This window comes from Podarcis pityusensis (assembly GCF_964106645.2).
Source record: "Podarcis pityusensis genome assembly, chromosome: 9".
Classification (NCBI taxonomy): Eukaryota; Metazoa; Chordata; class Lepidosauria; order Squamata; family Lacertidae; genus Podarcis; species Podarcis pityusensis.
The window spans coordinates 58870703-58887603 of record NC_138034.1 but is presented as its reverse complement, the minus strand read 5'-3'; the positions used below and the strand labels follow the sequence as shown (position 1 = coordinate 58887603).

Here is a 16901-nt window from a genome sequence, read left to right as displayed (position 1 = left end):
CACTCTCATCGGTTTTTGTAAATCCACATGCAGGAGTTGTTGTTCCGAGGCGAAGGCCCTTTTTAGTTCCTCAAATGCTCGCTCCGCCTCCTCAGTCCAAACGAACTTCTTCTTACTGCTGAGACAGTCCGTAATGGGCGCCGTCAGGTGGGCAAAGTTTCGGATGAACTTACGATAGAAGTTCCCAAATCCTAGGAACCTCTGCACATCCTTCCTTGTTTTGGGTGTTTTCCATTCCAGCACCGCCTGGACCTTGCCGGGATCCATGGCCAATCCCTTGTCTGACAGGCGATACCCCAGGAATTCCACCTCCTTGGTATGAAACTGACACTTCTCCAGTTTCACCCACAGCTGGTTGGCTTGCAGCCTGCTCAACACTTCTCTGACGTCTCTCACATGCTGCTCCTCATTCTCAGAATACACCAACACGTCGTCTAAGAAGGCCACACAATTCTTGTAAAGCAAAGGCCCCAGGACGTGGTTCATAAACGATTGAAAGCACGCGGAGCCTCCTTGTAGGCCGAAGGGCATAACTAAATATTCAAATGCCCCCAAAGGGGTGAACATGGTGGTTTTCCATTCATCCCCCTTCCTTATTCGTATCAGGTTGTACGCCCCCCTTAGGTCCAGTTTAGTAAAAATCTTTCCCTTCCTGACCCTTGTCAAAATGTCGTCAATCCTGGGCATAGGGAAAGCCACTGGTTCTGACACTGCATTTAAGGCCCTGAAGTCACACACAAGCCTCGGCTTGTTCGTGTTTTTTTTATCCACAAAAAACACTGGGCTGCCCCCCACCGCCCTGGACTCTCTGATGAACCCTCTCTTCAGGTTCTTGTCAATGAACTCTCTTAGCTCCTGCATCTCTCTGTCTGACATGGCGTACAGCTTGCCTACAGGGAGCTGTGCCCCAGGGAGTAAATTGATTTGACAGTCAAAGGGTCTATGCGGGGGTAATTGGTCAGCTTCCCTTTCGCTGAAGACGTCGCGGAGATCTGCGTATTGTCGTGGTACCTTCACGTTCTCCGTTACTTCAGTCCCTGCTAGGGTGGCTTGGGCCCCTGCCAAACCCTTTCCCTCTTTGCAGTGTTCTAAGCAATGTGCTGAACCAAAAGAAACCACTCTCTGATGCCAGCCCACCAGCGGATCATGTAACGCTAGCCAGCTCATCCCCAATATAATGGGAGCTCCTCCCAAGGTGGCCACATTAAACGCTATCAGTTCGGTGTGCCTTGCCACCTTCATTATCATTGGGACGGTCTGCAAGCTGACTTCTCCTCCCAACAGCTCCCTGCCATCGATCGTGGTCACCTGCAGGGGGTTGCTTAAAGGGATCGTCTGTATCTGGTGTTCAGCTGCAAACTCTTTGCTCATGAAATTGCAGGAGCTGCCTGAGTCCAACAGCGCCTTTATCTTTAGAGGGTGTCCGTTTGGCAGCTCTAGCGCCACTTCTATCACTAGGGCGGGTTTAGGAGGTTCTGGCGTGGGCACTTTCACTGCTCTTTGGCCTGACTGCTGTGCCCCGACGGTGGCAGCCAGGCGTTGGCTTTTACTTGCTTCGGTATTTCTTCCTCTCTTCCCTCCACAGCTCCTACCATCCCTTGCCATTCCTTCCTCTGGGGGCAGACTCTGGCAAAGTGACCTGGCTGTTGGCAGAGATAGCATTTCCGGGCGCCTTTTCCCTCCTTCTTTCCCCCCTCACTGGGCTTTGAAACTGCGCGCGCGCGCGCTGTTCCGATTTCCATCGGCTCTGCCGGCGGGAAAGTTGGCTCTGGAATGTCTGGAATGCGGAACTCCTTCCAACGTTCCCCCTTCCCTTCCCGCCTCTCCAATGCTCTCGCCTCCTGGCGCGCTCCTATGGTCAGCGCTGATTTGGTCAGCTGGTCCATAGACTCCGCCCTGGGCGCCCGGGAAAGTTCGTCTTTCACAGCCGAAGAAAGCCCTTCTTCAAAAAGCATTTGAATGGGTTCCGCCGATAGATCCCACCCCAATTTATGGATCAACATGGTGAATTCAGTCCAGTACTCACGGACAGATCGGCTCCCCTGTTTGCAAGCCATTAACTGTCTGCGGACCACTCCCTGTTCAATATCGCTGGAAAACATCAGATCCATGGCGCGAAAGAACTTCATCGTGTCCTTTAGGACGTCACTATTCGCTGCCATCAGGGGTCTAACCCAGTCTCTCGCCCCCTTTTCAAGATGCCCAATCACGAAAGCCACTCTTGATTCCTCGTCAGGGAATTCATCAAACTGCAGATTGAGGGCATATTGCATCTCTGTCCGAAAGCCATGATAGTCTTTGGGCTCCCCCCCAAACTTCTGCACCAATCCTGGTACCTTTCTGACGAGCTGGGTGTCTTTCCCCTTTTTGTCTGCATCCTGAGCCCTCCTCTCCTCAAGCCTCGCCGTCTGCAGCGCTAGCTGGACCTCCAACACCCGGTACCTTTCTTCCAGGCTTGGACCCGCTCCAGCTCCTGCTTCTCCGGTTCCGGCTGGGTTGCTCATGATGCCTTCTCCTGCACAAGCTGCTCACGAAGACTGTCGGAATGCTGTGATGGGACGATGAGCTGCTTGTGTGTAAAATCCTAGTCCCTCAGAGTTTGGTCAAGTTTGCAAACCTCTGTCTGTAACGGAGCCCCTTAAACATGGCTCCGTCAGTCGCTGGCAGATTCCGACAGTGGTTGCTTTCGGAATCGCTTCCAACATAAAAGCTCCTTAACGGAAACACGTCTTCTGGACTCTCTGCGTGACAGTTTCCGGCGAGGAGTGGGTGTCCCTACAGGAGGTCCTGAAACCTCCCCACTGTTTTCGCTGGAAGTGTCTCTGAGCCATCCCTCCAGCTCCCTTTCCCTCAGCCCAGCTCCTCTCCCCCTACTGGTTCCCTCTTCAGCTGCTGAGTCTCTCCCAACCTGTGTGAGCCCTTTCACTTCCCTTCCTTCCGATGGCAGTTCCCTGACAATATGGTTCTTAAAGGCCTTGTTTGCTTTAACCTTGTCATACCATAAATATGCATGCCATCCAAAGGTATTGTTAAACCCTTCCAAATCCAACACATCAGTGTCTTCAAGAAGTAGCCAGTCTTTTAGCCAGCAAAACGCTGCGGCTTCGTAATACAACTTTAAGTCTGGCAGGGCAAAGCCCCCTCTTTGTTTTGCATCGGTTAATATCTTAAACTTAATTCTGGGCTTTTTGCCCTGCCAGACAAACTTGGAAATGTCTCTCTGCCACTTCTGAAAGCACTCCGTTTTGTCCAAAACCTGAAGTGTTTGAAATAAGAACAACATCCTTGGCAATACATTCATCTTGATAGCAGCAATTCGGCCTAACAAAGAAAGTTTCAATTTTGACCAACTATCTAAGTCTCTCTTAATTTCTGTCCAACATTTTTCATAATTATCCTTAAATAGACTTAGATTTTTTGCTGTTATGTTTACCCCTAGGTATTTTACTTTTTTCACCACATTAAGTTCCATCTCATTCTGAAACCGTTCTGACTCTGTATTAGTCAAGTTTTTCCCCAAAACCTTAGTTTTCTGTTTATTTAATTTAAATCCAGCCACCCGACCAAAATCATTAATCAGTTGTAATACTCTTTTCGTACTGGGCTCTGGCTTCTGCAAGGTCAAAACCAGGTCATCTGCAAAAGCTTTTAATTTATATTGTTTCTGACCGACCTGAATTCCTTCCACCAACTGGTCCCTTCTAATCATGTTCAATAGCACTTCCAGAACCGAAATAAATAACAACGGGGAAATAGGGCAACCTTGTCGTGTCCCTTTTTCAATTTTAAACTCTTCCGTAACCACATTATTAACTATCAGTTTAGCTTTCTGTTCTGAATATATCGCCTCAATCCCATTCTCAAAATCCCGTCCCACTCCCATCTCTTTTAAATTTCCCATCATAAATTTCCAGGAGATATTGTCAAAGGCCTTCTCCGCATCTATAAAAATTAAAACTGCTTTTGTATTTATATCTGTTTGCAAAAGTTCCAAAATGTCAATAATGTTCCTTGTATTAGCAAACAGATGTCTTCCTGGGAGAAAGCCAGCCTGGTCCTTATGAATTACTTCATTTAAAACTTTTTTAAATCTATTTGCCAAAATGTCTGCAAATATTTTGTAATCCACATTTAAGAGAGAGATGGGACGGTAGTTCTTAAGTTGTGTCTTTTCAGCTTCCGACTTTGGTATTAATGTGATAAACGCTTCCTTCCACGACTCCGGTGCCCTCCTCCCCTCCATAATTTCATTGCTGACCTCCATCAAAGGTTGTATCAAGTAGTCTTTCAATGTCTTATAGTACTTGGAGGTCAGCCCATCTGGTCCTGGAGATTTGCCAAGTTGCATGTTCTGGATGGCTTGTTCGATCTCCTGTCGTGTTATTTTAGAATTCAGGATTGTCCTATTTTCTTGTGACAATTTAGATAATCCGTTTTTTGCCAAAAATTGTTTAATCTCAACATCATCTTGCGGCCCTTGGGTGTATAATTTTTTGAAGTATCTCTGGAAACACTTTCTAATGTCCACTGGATTCTGGATGTTTTTTCCATCAACCTCTAAGTTTGTAACAGTATTTAATCTTTGTCTTCTCTTCAACTGCCAAGCTAGCAGTTTTCCACATTTATTCGCCGACTCAAACGTTTTTTGTTTCATTAATTTAACCTTCCATTCAATTTCCTGATTTATCAATTTAGAATATTGTGTTTGATAGAGTTTAATTTCTCTCAGAGTTGGCTGTGACTTCGGATTCACTCTTAGTTTCTTCTCTAATTCTTTTATTTTATCCAAGATCTTATCTTTTTTCTCATTTTGCGTTCTTTTCTTCACTGCATTCTGTTGTATCAAGAATCCCCTCATTACAGCTTTACTTGCGTCCCAGATTATTCTTTTTTCCACCATATTATTCATGTTTATCTCAAAATAGTCCTTCAAAACTTTTTGGGCCTTCTTGGTAATTTCCTGATCTCTAAACAAATTGTCATTCATCTTCCATCTAAAGGATCCAGTTGGTAATAGTGTCATATCCATCTTTACTGCATTGTGGTCGGAGCAGGTCTTTGGGCAGATTTCCACTTTTCTGACCTTAGGTGCCAGGCCTCTAGAAATCCATATTTGGTCGATTCTTGTCCAGGTCAGTTGGGCTTCAGAAAAGAATGTTCCCTCTCTTCCTAGTGGGTTCTTTGTCCTCCAAATGTCAATCAAGTCCATATTGTCAATCATTTCAAAAAAGGTTTTAGGTAGTCTGCCGTCTTTTGTAACATTTTGACTTTGTGACTTGTCCATGTTAGTTGATACGACCCCATTCATATCTCCCATCATTATGATGTTGTTGTAGTCTAGATAGTCCAGCATTGTCTCCTGCAACTTCTTGTAAAATTCCGATTTCCCTTCATTAGGTGCATAAATTCCTAATATCAGCAGTTTCTCTCCTTGATATTGTATCTCAATAGCCAAAATTCTTCCATGATCATCTTTAAATAGGAATTTAGGTGACAGGCTCTCTTTTGCATATATCACTACACCTCTCTTCTTAACTTTGTCCGATGATACAAATTCCTGGCCCAATCTTTTATTTATTAACACTTTTCTGTGGAGCCTCGTCACATGTGTTTCTTGTAAACAAATAATGTCCAATTGTTCTTTTTTTAATATATGAAATATTTTCTTCCTTTTTTCCGGAATGTTACAACCATTAATATTCCAGCTCAACAGTTGCAGAGACATCCTGAACTATCTGGTTATTTTTCAAGGGGTGGTATCTTCTCAGGGTCTTCAGGTTCCACAGATGCTGATGTTGGTATTGGCGTTGCCTCAGGCCCAGGAGGTAGTTCAATTCTTTTTTGAAGGTCCTCTCCGTATGTAGACAGGAATTTGTCTCTCTCTTCCAGTGTTCTCACTTTGACCTTTCTCCCTCTAAAGGTAAAAGATAATCCTTGAGGAAATTCCCACCTGAATGGAATTGCGTTGCTCCTTAGTAGTTTAACAAGTTCAGAATAGGCGGTTCTAAGGTCAAGCAGTAGTCTTGGGATATCTTTATAAATTTCAATTCTTCTATCCAACACCTCCAGTGATTTTACAAAGTGTAGTCCCAAAATCTTATCCCTTTCCTCCTTTGATCTCAATGTTATCAAACAGTCTCTGGGCCTCTCCTTCTTTATGAATCTTCCAAGTCTGAAAGCTGACACAATTTTAAAATCCTTTTCTTCCAAGTTCCAGAACTTGGAGAATTCTTTGGTCAAAAACTCAGTTAGATTTCCTTCTTCTGCCTCTTGTAGTGATCTAATCCTTAAGTTGTTCTCACGGTTTCGCAGTTCTATCATCGAGAGATAAATCTGGTGTTCCCCAACTTGTTTAGTGAGTGGTCTTACCTCTTGCTCTAAATTTTCAAATCTTTGTCTAGTATCCTCAGTCAATTTCCGATTTTCTGCTGAGGCCTCCGTTAGCTGTCCAATTGCTTGTGCATTCTGTGCCACTTGTGTGGTTAATTTATTTAAACATTCTATGTTTTTATCAATCTTTGCTGATTGCGCATCTGCTTTCTTGTCCAAAGCTTCCAATTTTTCAAAGATTTTGTCTAGTACAGAAGCAGATGCTCCTGAGGCCATATCTTCCAGTTGTAGCTGCTCTACTTCGCCCTCACCCTCCACTTCTGAGGGCAAAGTAGGCACAGATGATCTGCGTGTCTGTGAAGCTGAGGTTAGAGTTGTTAGAGTTGTTTGTTTAGCTCTCCCTCTTTTTCTTGTGCCACTCATTCCAACGTTATCTGTCAGTCAAGGTCACACTGAGTTGTTCCCATGGGAATGGAAAGGTCCAGAGCAAGCAAACAGCAAAGGAATCGAAAGTAAAAAGTATATGTAAAATCACTGTTATAATCCAATCCTCTAGAGGGAGCTTAATCTGTTTTTCAGAGTCTAATTTAATGTCCAAGAACCTTCAAATACAAATGTTTAGCAGAGTTTATAAATGGTCACCTTGTTGCAGACAGTGCTTATTTATCTCCAAAAAGAATGTTTCAAATTTAAAAGGTCTCAATACCCTCAGATTGTTTCAAGTTCCAATATACAGTATCCAAATCTGCAGTACTGACAGCTCCCTTAGTACTCAGGCAGCTCCTGACTCTGGGTTTCACCTTTTAATTTGTAATCCAATAAGAGGAGGAAAGTCAAGTGCAAATAGAAATCCCAAATCTTTAACTTAAAGTCTTTACTTTAAAATGCAAGTTCAAATAGATGCTTAGATCTGTAAAACTTAGAGTCTCTTTCTTTCAGCCTCCACTCCTCCAGCTGATTGCTTTTTTTCAAGTTCAATGGCTGCGGAAGACGGACTTCCTGCTTCCACGTCTCTCCGCTCACAGCCAAGTTCAAGCCAATTCAAGTTTCCCTTTTAAAATCTCAAATTTCAAGTGATTCAGTCTTTTACTCACAAATTAGTTGCTTTTTCGTCCGGATCCGTAATTTAGCAGGAAAAGGGATCAGCGCTCACCGACAGTAGCAGCGCGGCTTCGCTCCTCAGGCTGTGAAACAGCTCACAGCGCCGCAACCCCCCTCCGTGCTCCGGAGCCCCTTACGGGGTCCCTTCTGCACTTGGAGGGTCGCTCTAGGCGCCCACCGAGCCTCAGGACCCCAGGCTCTTGCCGCCTGGGGTTTTCCGAAGTGGGTCTCCGCTTCGCCGTAGCGGACGACCCGTTGCCTGCGGAGCCTCCTCTCCCGTTCAGAAGAGGACCGCCATTGCCGTTCGCGCCGCCCCCGGAAGTCCTTCCCATTTCATTCTTATCACTTTTATCCTCCCCCATGTTTAATTTTTGAAAAAGGTGAGCAAATTTCCCAGTAACTGAAAATGATTCACAATTTTGTCTACAGATCCAAACTGAGACAGAGAGGATGTCTGTACAGGCTTTTAATTATTTGGATTTTTTATTCACAGCTGCTAGGGTGAGCTAATAAAACTCGTACGATGATCAAATTAATTCTGTCAAATGCATTCCTTGAAAAAGGGTAAGTGCTTAAAAAATAATTCTCCAACTCCCGACTCATAAAGGGATCTCACAAATGTTATTTTAATATTCTGCTCCTTTTCAATATCTTTCAGTATCTGTTTGCCAGTCACCCACATCACAGCACGCTACCATCACCAAGAGATGGCAAATGTGCTCTGGAAGCTGCTTTTAATAACATCACATGGTAATCACAATAGTGCTAGACCTTTGCAAAGATTCAATAATAATCAAATGCATTACTTGCCCACTTAAATGAATGGGACTTAAATGTGCTCAAGTTTGGCTGGGTTCTAAGCCTCATAGAGGGAAAACACAGTCTTTAAAATAGTGCTCTTTGCTGGGTTGCCAGGTGATGTGACCAAGCTGAACATGGTTAGGATCCAGCCTAAGTCCCTCTTCTCTGGTCCCACCCCACCCCACTCCCAAAATGCCACTTTTGGGGAGACTTACACCAGTCTTGGGACGCGGGTGGCGCTGTGGGTTAAACCACAGAGCCTAGGACTTGTCGATGAGAAGGTCGAATCCCCGTGATGGGGTGAGCTCCCGTTGCTCGGTCCCTGCTCCTGCCAACCTAGCAGTTCGAAAGCACATCAAAGTGCAAATAGATAAATAGGTACCGCTCCGGCGGGAAGGTAAACGGCATTTCCGTGCACTGCTCTGGTTCACCAGAAGTGGCTTAGTCATGCTGGCCACATGACCTGGAAGCTGTACGCCGGCTCCCTCGGCCAGTAAAGTGAGCTGAGCGCCACAACCTCAGAGTTGGTCACAACTGGACCTAATGGTCAGGGGTCCCTTTACCTTTACCTTACACCAGTCTTGACTCTACCAGCTTCAGCTCAGCTGGCGGAGCCAGGATAAGCAAGTTCCGCTTGCGTATATTGGGTTAAGCCAGGGTTGGAGACTTAATGCTGGCTGAAGCTGCTTATCCAGGGCTGGCCCAGGATGTTTCACTAATTAAGGCCATTCCCCTGTGTCCTCTGCCGCCATGCCCCTGCCTCCTCCATGGGTGAGGGGCATAGTGGTAGGGGGCATAGTGGGGGCATGACCCAACAGTGAGCAGTGTGTTCCCTGGACCCAGATCTTCTGCCAGAGGCAACCACTTCACACTGTGTTATGGGCAGCCCAGCCCTATGTTTCTCCTAGTGGAACTTGCCATAGGATTGCTCCCTAACAATGCAACCCTTTGCATGTCTATTCAGAAATTACATTCATGTGTTCCATGGGGCTTACTTTGAGGAAAGCATGCACTGATCCTTATCTCTTTGCTAATAAAGTACTGGTTTACGGTTGCTAGAGCAATTAATAGAATAATTTGAAAGAATATATATCTCATTCCTTTATTATACTTAGCAATTTAAATCTGTAATTAAGAGATGTTAAAGAATTGCTATGTCATATGGTAGCAGCAGCTAGCTTTCTTTATGCTGAGTACTGTAAAGAAAGAACAATTCCTATAAATGAAGAATGAAAGAAGATAAATTTCATTGACATGAAATTAAGGAAAAAATCAACACGTAAGAACAAAAGAAGGAAGACAAAGATGTAATTATTGCAACAAAGACTGTTGTTTGTTTCTCAAGTTTTGAAACAGCAAAACACGTACTTTTATTGATGTTAATCAAGTGATTAATGTTCTAGAGATTGTTGCTGACATACATTACAGCTCAAAAGATGTTTAAAAAGGTGTGCTTACTATTATTCGTAAGGATAATAATTCAGGGACGTTTTGTTTATGTATTTTTGCAACAGTATTTTGTAAAATAAAAATAATATCTCAGAAATAACAATGGGCATTATCATTGGGATGGCAGAGAGTCCTGAAACGATGCTGAACTTACAGAATTTTCCTTGCCATTAACATGCCTTTTGGGGAGAGTGAAGCAAGATCCTGTGAGTATCTGACAGCAACGCTACCATTTCATATGGACCATTAGATTCCCATGTTGATGGCTTACTAACACTTTCACTGACACCCTCAGGCTTTTATGTGCTTTAATGGGAAGATAGCACACGAGAGGCCTCACAGTGCTTTGACACCCACAGCCTTCATCCAGCAGAAAGAGCAGCTTTATTATTTGGCCAAAGAGTGAATGCTGTCAAGCTCAAGCGGAATGAATCTAGGGAGATTAGAAGGAGAGATAAAAGTTATGGAGCATGGAGGTGCAAAAACAAGGAGCTGGGATGGAGGCCCAGAGGAATAACACTTTTCTGCTTTTAGTCTGAGCTATTAAGAGATGCTTTGTCGTATTGTAAAGTGAGGCTCACGGGACGCCATGTTTGCAGCGAATTAGCTTTGCTCAAAGAGGGCCTGGTTTTCTAACGCCTCTAACACTCACAACACAGTCTTATGCATTGTTTACCTTAGGCTACAATCTTAAGCACAGGTACCTAGGAATCAGACCCATTGGACTCAACGGGACTTCTTTCCAAGTACAAGATTGCAGTGCTGAACTTGGCTTGTAACTTTCCATTGTTAAAATCAAACTTGTACTTCAGTACTCAAACAACTACCACTGATGATTATTTCTATTGGTGTTTTTGTAAAATGTGCAATTGTGATAAAGGTAAAGGGACCCCTGACCATTAGGTCCAGTCATGACCGACTCTGGGGTTGTGGCACTCATCTCGCTTTATTGGCCGAGGGAGCCGGCATACAGCTTCCGGGTCATGTGGCCAGCATGACTAAGCCGCTTCTAGCGAACCAGAGCAACGCACGGAAACGCCGTTTACCTTCGCGCCGGAGCAGTACCTATTTATGTATTTATCTGCTAGGTTGGCAGGAGCAGGGACTGAGCAATGGGAGCTCACCCAGTCGCGGGGATTCAAACCACCGACCTTCTGATCGGCAAGTCCTAGGCTCTGTGGTTTAACCCACAGTGCCACCCGCGTCCCTGTGCAATTGTGATAAACGATCCTAAATCCTGGATTTCAGAATGATGCTGGTCTGCCATGCTACAGGCTTACATAGCTCTTGATGGGTTTTTTGTATGACAATTTTTGGAGGTGGATGGGTGGGAGGGAGTTGAACAGCACCTTCAAGGCTGCTGCTTCCCCCCACCCCTTGAATACTGGTATAAACCTGAGAGCTGAGTAGCTGCAAAATTCAAATTCCTACACCGCATGAGAGAGACCTCTGGTTAGATTTACAAACACACACACACACACACACACACACACACACACGTGTTCCATTTCTGGGTCTGCTTGCAAACCATTCTGTGGCCTCAGCAGCTTTTCCAGTCTTGTGTCGATACAGATATATGCTGATCAGAACGCTGTGTTCACACACTTTGCCTCCTCCTTGCAATTAGCGCTAAAGCAAATGCACTGTAAGCAGAGCCTTCTTTTACCTCATGTTTTCTTTTCGGTGAACTGTCACATACATTTCATAGACTCTCCCCTGGGGAACGGCCCCTGCAGGAATCAGCAAACTTACTCCTGCAGAACAACAACAAGAGAGAGAGAGGGGAAAAAAAGCAGATAAAATAAAGAGTGGAAAAGAAAGGCAGGCTGACCTTTTGAGGAAGAAGCTCGGGAACACATGGCTCTGCATGCCAAAATCCCACTCAAAGCAGGGTGCTTTATGGCTATCTTGATGCTTTTACCTGGCAGTTTATTACTTGCTGATGCCTCTTCCGCTTGTCTCCAGCAATGAAGGAGTCGGAAAAGGGGGTGTTTTCCCCCTCCCTTTTTGTTTTATTTAAGGAACAAGCAGATGGCTGCTCTGTTGCTTACATTGTAAAAATGAAGGAGGGGGAAACAACAATTACATCTACTATTCCAAACAGTAGTAATGGGATCATTTCCCTTGGCAATTCTCATTTAATTAAACTTTTAGAAAGGCCAGCAAAGCATTGCCCCATGAAACAACAGGAGCATTTTTTTCCTGCCACCCAAAAGATATCAGTTTATCTGGTCACCATCTACCATTTAGATGTGGTAGTCAGTCCTGAATATTGTTGAATAGGGCATGGGGAGTTAGGAATCACTCCAAACCAGATCCTAAAATAAATGAAGGAAGTTAATGGAAGGAAAGTTTCATATCTGTTCAGCAACCCTTTGCCTCCCAGCCCCCAACCCCCAACTTATCTCATATTCAGGGGAAGAACTATAACAAACAGATAGAGCTTCTGCTTTCTTGCAGAAGATCCCACATTCAACCCCTGCTTCCTTCAGGTTGGGATGGGAAGACTGGAGAACCACTGCCAGTGACAGTGTTGAGCTAGCCATTGCTCTGACTCCTAGGCATTTCCCTACGTTTGTTCAGGAGGGCCTCCAACATCCTGATAAGGTGCTGTTGTTGTTGTGTGGGGGGTTTTTTCGGGGGGGAGGGGAAGCTTTCTTTCCATGGCCTTCCTTAAATCAGTATGCAATATCACAGAATTATAAAATCATAGAGTTGGAAGGGACCCTGAGGTTCATCTTGTCCCTGCAATGCAGGAACATGCAGCTGTCCCATACAGGGATTGAGCCTACAACCTTGGCGTTATCAGCACCATGCTCTAACCAACTGAGCTATCCAGGCTACCCTTTTTCAGATGTTCTAAATGGGTGCAATGGACACCTAGGAAGGGTGGGGTGGTGGCATTGTGGCAGCATACTCCACCCCAGAGCTACACACATTTGTGAAAATTCCTGAGAGCCCACATGCGTTTAGTTAAATGCACAGTGAGTTCCCCCTATACAGCTAGAAACCCTTCCTTTGCAATGCTCTGTGTGCATTTATATGTACTTCTGAAAATGACTATTATAATCCTGGAAAAAGAACTTTCCCTATTTGAAACCCCTAAATATTACATCATAACTTTCTAATATGAAAACACATATGTAGTGAGGGGTTCAATGCAGCAAGAGCAACACTTTGCACTGGAATCTGTGCCGAGAAAAATAAAAATCTTTTTATTCTAAGCATCTTCCTTTCTATCCATGGTGTTTACAGCAAACTGAAACTTGGAATGACTAAATTGTTTTGTAATTAATTTGTCCTTTTATGTCTAGTGCCAACAGTGAGGCTTTCTGCCTGGAAGGTTGGTTTGTCTTTTGGTGCTGCATGAAAGAAAAGGTCAAGGGTTCTGAATCCCACTTCACACATGGAAGTTGAGAGGCCAATGCTTCTGAAGGCAATGACTCAGAGCTTTGCAATTTTCTGCTAAAGAAGGCCAGGGCTTTGGGGAGCGAATATGTGTAATAGCTGAATAAACCCAAATTGGAGAAAGCACACAGAAGATATAGATTTCCAAGAATGACCTAAATAATTTTATTTGCTGGTGTGTGTGTCTGTGTGACTGTGTGTGTGTGTGTGTGTGTGTGTGCACGCACACACACACACACACACACACACACACTTTAAACCATATTTTTGGACACATCAGTCAGTTTTAAAAATAAATATAAAAAAATCAACTACTGTATTTGAAGTCACTTACCTGAATTTGGTACAATCAGATGACCTCCAAGAGAGTTGAAGGTGCTAAAAGCAGTGCATGATGGGTCTGTCTGCCGTGCAAGACTCTGGTTTTTAATGTTTAATGCTTCGTTATCCAGCAAGGATTGAGTGATCTGCGGGGAGAGTTTGGAAGAAAAGTCGGACAGCTCATCCTGTGGAGTGACTGCACCCGAATTGTTGTACACCTTGATCTTCAAGTTGGGAAGTGGATCAAGAATGGGTGAGTTGGTCATTGGTATTTTATCTGACACATCATGCAAAGCGTAGACAGGGCCCCTGTACATGGCTGCAGCAGAAGTGAGGTCTGGAGGCACGGCTAGGAGGTCTGTGTTAATAAAAAGAAAAGTGATATGGAAATTATTATGCATACTCTTTACTAGGTGCAATATTGGCTGGAGTTAAAAAAATAATGTGGCTTTGTGGCAGATGAAATCCAGGATGAATATCTATATCAAGGGTAGCTAATATGATGCTCTCCAGATGTTGAAAACACCTGTTTTGGTAACCCTGATTTACATGGAGACATAGAGAAGACTGCTTGTCTAGGGGGGAAAAGTTGCTGTTCCCTACTTGATGTATTGAGAGGCGATAATCACTGGCTTTTAGCTGGATCCATATGATTTACATCCTTGCTTTCGTCAACAGGTTAAAAGGGAAATTCATTCTAATTGAACATACTACTGGAAATAATGAAAATAAAGGAAAGTATCTCTCTAACCTTAAAGAGTTCCTCTTTTTATTATACAAGTCAAAGGATATTTCAAAAACTGCAACAACTCCAAAGCCTGTTTGAAAGGAGACTAATGCAATTCAGGAAAGAATGAACATCCCTATTACTCTACCAAGTCTCTGAAAACCAAAAATTTGTTTGCATTAGGTCAGCAAAGCTCCAAAAACCCAAGACTAGACAAATCCCATAACTTTTAATATTGATTTTAGCAGCAAAACCCAAGCTCAGAATTTTGAAAACTGTATTTCTCTTCATGAAGCCCAACAGCTAGCAATAATGAAACCCCAAATTCATGCCAAAATATTAGTAAAGTTTTGAAGTGTGAAACTCAGAATTATTTTTCTTTCAGCTCCTGCCAAGTATGCTTCGTTTTTTATAATTGTGTTTCTGAATGCAGATTCTCTCCCCTCAGTACTAATTTTGACGCAAGTTTGAAAGTGCCTGGTTCATATGCACTTTGTTTGGTTATATGAGATTTCTATAGTATAGAAGTAAGTGTACCAGCAAATGTTTAATAATGATGGTGGTGATGGAGCAATAAGTCAGGACTGGATTTAAAGTACTGGACAGAGGGCAACAGTTGATAAGGCTATAGTCATGGCAACTGGAGTCCAACTCCAAATTTCTCTGAAGAAAATGTTCTCTGTCATACTTTTCATGCAAAATGCTGACCGCAAAACATCACCCTATGCAACCAAATGGAACAGGAAAAGGAAACAGAGAATTCCAAATAACTATGAAATCATGTACTTTATCATTCCTAGTCAGGACTGAATTGTTGCCTGTGGCATCTTCTTGAGTGTCTTCTGTAGCAATGATTTAAATGAATCCTTGGCAACCAAACTGCAGCTCTGCTAATCTTCTGCCTTGGACAAAACTCTGGCTACGTTTACTTCCAACTTGATTTAACTTTAATTTGCAAAATATGATTTCTTTAAAGAAAAAAAGAATTGCAGCCCCAGCAAGTGCTTTTCATCAAGTGCCAAGAGGCTTACATGCCTTCATTTTCTGAAGCATCATAGCCACAAATATTTATGAGCACAATCAAGCCTAAGGGTCAATTTATATCATCAATATATTTCCCACCCCCCTGGGCTGTACTACTGAAGGCTGCAGGTTGAATGATCTGAGGCTGGATTTGGTCCTGGTGTCTCCAAACTCTGTACCAAAAACAGACTCCTGATTGAAGAGACTTACCATCTAGATTCACCACAATGAAAGGGAAACTAATAGGTTTAAAATGGGATTATGGGAAGGGAAGGTAAATTGATAGCATTCAGTGAAAATCTACATTCTGTCTTCATCCTGTTGATTAATTGCTGACCCATAATTTCATGACCTGCCTTTTAGCACTTGTCCCAGGAAACAAATGCATATATCAAAATGAAAACCTTATTGGATAGCTCAGTCGGTAGAGCATGAAACTCTTAATCTCAGGGTTGTGGGTTCAAGTCCCATGTTGAGTAAAAGATTCCTACACTGCAGGGGATTGGAGCAGATGATCCTCATGGTCCTTCCAATTCAGTGATTTGGTGGATGAGGCCAAAGGACCATCTGGTCCAGCATTCTGCTCACACAGAGGCCAATGAGATGCACATGGGCAAGACCTGAGTGCAACAGTGCTCTCTCTGCTTGTGGTTCTTAGGAAATGGTATTCAGAGGCATACTGGCTCCAAGAGTGGAAGGAGAACATATCAATTATAGCCATTGATAGTCTTCTCCTCTATAAAGTTGTCTAATCCTCTTTTAAAAGATGGCCATTCAAGTTACTAGCTGTCACTAAACCTGGTAGGAAGATGTATACACATATTTACATAGATACAGATAAATTTTGATTCCTTATAGGGTGCTAGGTGCTAGGACGACTTCAGGAAATGTACTGTAATTCACATGGCCCTAGAGATTGTCTTTTTATGGTCAATGTGAAAGGCCAAAGGGAAACTAACCTTGCCTCGCAGCTTTGATATTAACAGGCTGAAATCCACCATTTAGCGCTGAGGAGTCTATAATATCTGACTCAAAGTCCCGGTGGTTCTTCCTGTAGATGAATAATGCGACGATCACTGAAATTGCCAGGCACACGATGACGGCTATCACAATCCCGACATAGAGAGCTACGTCATCTGAATCAGGAGCAGCTGGGGGAAAAGTTGGTGGGTTGGGGCAGAGAAGCATAAAGTATTAATTACGGTCTCAAGAATGTATGAAAGCATACTTATACATTGCTATCCTTTCCTACAGATGCATACTACCAGTTTTATAGATTAATTTAAAAACTACTTCAAAAACTCTCCACTTTTAGTAGATATTTATATTTATTAAAAATAATTCTCATAGCTGTTTTCTAATTCTTCATCTATGTATCTCTCTTTCTTGTAAGGAGGTAGAATAACATACTGTTTATAACCGGATGAACAAGGAAATTTAATCAAAAGAGGTATTCACCATAGCAGTTCATGGTGAAATTATCAATGCTAATTCATCAAGGCATGTGATCATAAAACAGACTCTCTTTCTTCCTCCCCTGCCCCTTACATTGAATGTTTCACTTTTTAAAAAGCAAGCCAACCTTAAATTAAACAAGTACAGAAAATGGCAGTCATCTTCTGAATCTGATATTCATCAAGCATATTTCTTAAGGGAAACGTATATGCCAAAATTTCATGGCCTGAAAGGGGGCTTAAGAGCACATAACTCAGTCTTCAGTTAATCACAAAGTTTCCATCAA

General features: G+C 43.2%; 1 protein-coding gene across 3 annotated transcripts in view; it reads right to left on the bottom strand.

The window, feature by feature from the left end:
* UNC5C (unc-5 netrin receptor C) overlaps positions 1 to 16901 on the bottom strand; it is a 342182-nt gene that overhangs the window by 47244 nt on the left and 278037 nt on the right. For all 3 annotated transcript variants that reach the window (XM_081020743.1, XM_081020744.1, XM_081020742.1), the window contains 3 exons: positions 16120 to 16311; positions 13424 to 13768; positions 11348 to 11435 (listed from right to left, as the gene is read on the bottom strand). In XM_081020743.1, coding sequence (XP_080876869.1) covers positions 11348 to 11435; positions 13424 to 13768; positions 16120 to 16311 — 625 coding nt within the window. The remainder of the gene's footprint in view (positions 1 to 11347; positions 11436 to 13423; positions 13769 to 16119; positions 16312 to 16901) is intronic.